The 4,100-nt window shown below is 48.0% G+C and overlaps 1 protein-coding gene across 1 annotated transcript; it reads left to right on the plus strand.

Moving 5' to 3' along the window:
• Positions 1–2,911: 2,911 nt before the first annotated feature.
• Positions 2,912–4,090, plus strand: LOC108523021 (uncharacterized protein CXorf67-like; the record flags this gene model as incomplete). The annotated part of the gene is made up of 1 exon (XM_017863476.1): positions 2,912–4,090. A coding segment is annotated over exon 1 (1,123 nt), but the record flags the coding sequence as incomplete, so codon positions are not given.
• Between the last annotated feature and the right edge of the window lie 10 nt (positions 4,091–4,100).

Genomic DNA, 4,100 nt, shown 5'->3' on the forward strand with positions numbered 1-4,100 from the left:
AAAAAAAAAAGAGGGGCTTCTTTAAAGTTTGAGATCTTTGAGGATAGCAAAACAATAAGTAGAAGACATATGTATTACTTTAAAGAGAGCAAGGATAGATAGGAGCATTTTAATTATTACTAAGTCAGGGACCATGACTAAGGCCCACGGAGATTCAAGAAAGGAGGAAAACTCTCAGGGAATAGATTGAAATGACTCCCAAGAGGAAAAGTAGATCCATAAAACTGGTGAAAGTTGACCTACAGAACAAAGAGAATAGCTATAAGTGGGGTTTATACCCCAAAATTTCAACTATACAGGGAATAGTAGTTAACATGGTCATAACAGAATCACTGATTCCCACCATCTTCCTGATCTTTTCAACTGAGCAAGGTTTCCCTGTTTCGGTAAGTGGCATCACCATCCATAAAAATATAGGATTCATCATTTACTGCTGTTCTTCCCTCATGATCTCACAGCCATTCAAGTTTCCAGCTGAAGTCCCAGACATCAAGGAACACAGACAATCCATCCCTACTATGTACCATCTGAATTCTAGCTCTACAAAATCCATGGAAATGTTAAAATGGATGTTGTTTCATGACACTAAGTTGTGGAATAATGATGAGCAGACACATTCTGTTCATTTTTCTTCTTCATTTATGTCCATCCTGTATTTTATCAATATTTTGTTTTCCACATTCCATTCTTATTGAATTCCTATTCCATCCTTCATAAACCATATTCTGTATTTCATTCTAAATTGCATTCTATTCCGGTATTTAAAAATCTATACTGCATATTTCATAGTCCATTTATTTCAGGCCATTGCACATTTTGTTCCATTCTATATTCCTTCCAATTTTGATTTCCTTTTATTTTCTTTAATATTTTATTTCATACTGTATTGCACTCATTCCTTTTCTCATATATTTTTCTTTTATTCCATATGACATTAGATATTTGTTTCCATTTTCTGTTCCATTTCATTTTCCCATTAAATTCCATTAAATTTCTAATATTCCATTCTACATCTTGTTCAAACCCATATTCTACTCCCCATTTTATTCAAGTTTCCATTGCAGTCTCCATTTCATCCCATCCTGCATACCATTTCAAATCCATTTTCCATACTATATTATTTAACACTCCAAATAGCATTCCATTCTATTTTTGAGTTGCATTTCAGCCCAATTTTTCACCAATTCCATTAAATATCCAATTTTATTCTGCTCAAAATATTATAACAGCAACATTCAGGAGACTAGTTTGTCAATATTTTTAATCAAAGAATTACAAATGTGGCTGGGCACAGTGGCTCATGCCTGTAATCCCAGCACTTTGGGAGGCCGAGGCGGGTGGATCACCTGAGGTCAGGAGTTTGAGACCAGCCTGGCCGACATGGTGAAACCCTGCCTCTACTAAAAATACAAAAAATTAGCTGGGCATGGTGGCATGCACCTGTAGTCCCAGCTATTCAGGAGGCTGAGGCAGGAGAATCGCTTGAACCCGGAAGGCAGAAGTTGCAGTGGGCTGAGATCATGCCACTGCACTCAAGCCTGGGAGACAGAGCCAGACCCCACTTCAAAAATAAATTAATTAATTAAAAGAATTACAAATGTTCATAGACTTGTACCAAGAATTTTCTCTTCTGGGAATTTATCCACAATGACACATTTAAGGATATGAACAATTTTTAATGAGAAGGATGTGTCTCACAATGATGTAAAATGCTGGAAACAGCATAAATGGTGGCCAATATGGGAATGTTTGAAAATGTAAGCTGCTTCTATAAATGGAGTATTTTGTAATTTAAAGTGGCCTTGTAGAAATTTGTTTACTGACATAGAAAGTGTGCTTTTTGGAACCCAAAGCAGGTTACAACGCAGTATCTATGGAGAAACTATTCCATTTCATAAAATAAAAAAGTTTAAAAACTATTAAATATGTATGAATGGCCTTTCTATCAACGTCTAAGTAAAAATTTCCAGCACTTGCCCATGGGCGTGTGAGGATTTAGGTGTAGTTTCCTTACATTTGCTTTTCTGTTTTGAGTACTGAACATGACACCTTTTGTAATAAATAATGACTAAAAATGAGTGGCCAAATATTAAACTTCAAGTCTGTACATTACAGCATATTTATATTAATAGGAGCTAGAGACCACGCTAAATAAATTAATATATGTTCATCAGCGGATTACTATGCAGCCCATACAAATATTTAAGGACGGTGTCATCCTTAAGCAATCCCAAACTGTGCCTTGGGGGAAAAGGCAGGGAGAAGCATCTGACTGGAAAGTTCTAAATCCCCCTCTGGTGTGTGGGACCTGAGGGAAGCAGCAGTGCTGAACATCCAGAGCCAAGACGGTGTGGGCCCCATCCCTCTTCTCACCTTCAGGCCTCTGTACAACCCTAAAACCCACCAGACCCCACATGGGGTCATCTAGATGCCTGGAGGAGTTCCAGGATGGTCCCCTCGGGCATCGTGCCTGGGTTCATTTTCCTGACCGGGTGCAAGGAGGGACACCTGGCTAGGAGATATAACCTGCCGGCCAGTGTGGCATTTCTTTCAAATGACCACTTAAGCCTCAGCCACGATTTGGGGTGACTCAAATCGTTCATGTAGCACACACACACTCAAATCGTTCACGTAGAACACACACACGTGTCTTAGGGGTGGACATACACAAACATGTGTCTTAGGGGCCCTGTGTGAGGAGAGGAGATTCACACCACTGACCTACCGGCCAGGGTTGAACCCAGAGGGCTGGAGCACACACTGCCGGTTGACGACAGGCATCTGGCTCTGGGTTGCACGGTTCCGGATTGGACGGCTCCCGGGAAGAGAGGAGTCATCTGACGTCCAGCTCGCCAATCAGAGTCGAGGACTGGCCAAGCTCCGCCCACCTTCTTGCTCTACCAGCTCGCGCTCTCCTCAGGCAGCAGTAGCACTGCGCTCCTCACTCTCGAGGGAGAATCTGGCGTTATGGCGACCCAGTCAGACATGGAGAAGGAGCAGAAGCACCAGCAGGACAAGGTGCAGGGAGGGCTTAACAACAAAGCCGCCCTTGCCTCCGGGGATGCCTGCGGGACCGAGAATCAAGATCCTGCTGCTTCCGTCCCCACAGTCTCCGGCCAAGCATCTCCCTCGGGCGGCGCCGCTCTGAGCAGCAGCACAGCCGGTTCTTCCACTGCGGCCACCACCTCCGCCGCCATTTTCATCACCGATGAGGCCTCGGGGCTGCCAATCATAGCTGCTGTGCGGAGGGAGAGGCACTCTGACCTCCGGGAATGTCGCAGTCCTCACGAAGTCTTTGGGTGTGTAGTGCCCGAGGGGGGCAGCCAGGCCGCTGTGGGACCCCAGAAGGCCACTGGCCACGGCGACGAGCACCTGGCCCAGACCAAGAACCCCCAGAACAGCCGTCGTAGGAAGCAGCCCTGCCGCAACCAGGCTGCCCCGGCTCAGAAGCCCCCAGGGCGGCGTCTGTTTCCTGGGCCTTTGCCGCCATCTTCTCCAGGGTTCCGGCCCAGCAGCCATCCCGGTTACGGGGCTTCTACGTCGAGTCAGGCAATCCAGCCAGGCCCTGCACTCCTAAGCCATGCATCTGAGGCAAGGCCTGCTAGCCAAAGTCGCATCACCCTGGCAGATTCTGCTCTCCGCAGACGTGCATCTGGTCCAGGCCCTGTGATCCGAGGCTGCACCGCCCAGCCAGGCCCTGCTTTTCCATACCGCGCCACTCATCTAGACGCTGCTCGCCTAAGCCCTGAATCTGCGCCAGGCCCTGCTCGCCGAGGCCGTGCATCTGCGCCAAGCCCTGCCCGTCGAGACCGTGCATCTGCGCCAGGCCCTGCCCGTCGAGACCGTGCATCTGCGCCAGGCCCTGCCCGTCGAGACCGTGCATCTGCGCCAGGCCCTGCCCGTCGAGACCGTGCATCTGCGCCAGGCCCTGCCCGTCGAGACCGTGCATCTGCGCCAGGCCCTGCCCGTCGAGACCGTGCATCTGCGCCAGGCCCTGCCCGTCGAGACCGTGCATCTGCGCCAGGCCCTGCCCGTCGAGACCGTGCATCTGCGCCAGGCCCTGCCCGTCGAGACCGTGCATCTGCGCCAGGCCCTGCCCG

Source organism: Rhinopithecus bieti, unplaced genomic scaffold, assembly GCF_001698545.2.
Source record: "Rhinopithecus bieti isolate Rb0 unplaced genomic scaffold, ASM169854v2 scaffold_71717, whole genome shotgun sequence".
NCBI lineage: Eukaryota > Metazoa > Chordata > Mammalia > Primates > Cercopithecidae > Rhinopithecus > Rhinopithecus bieti.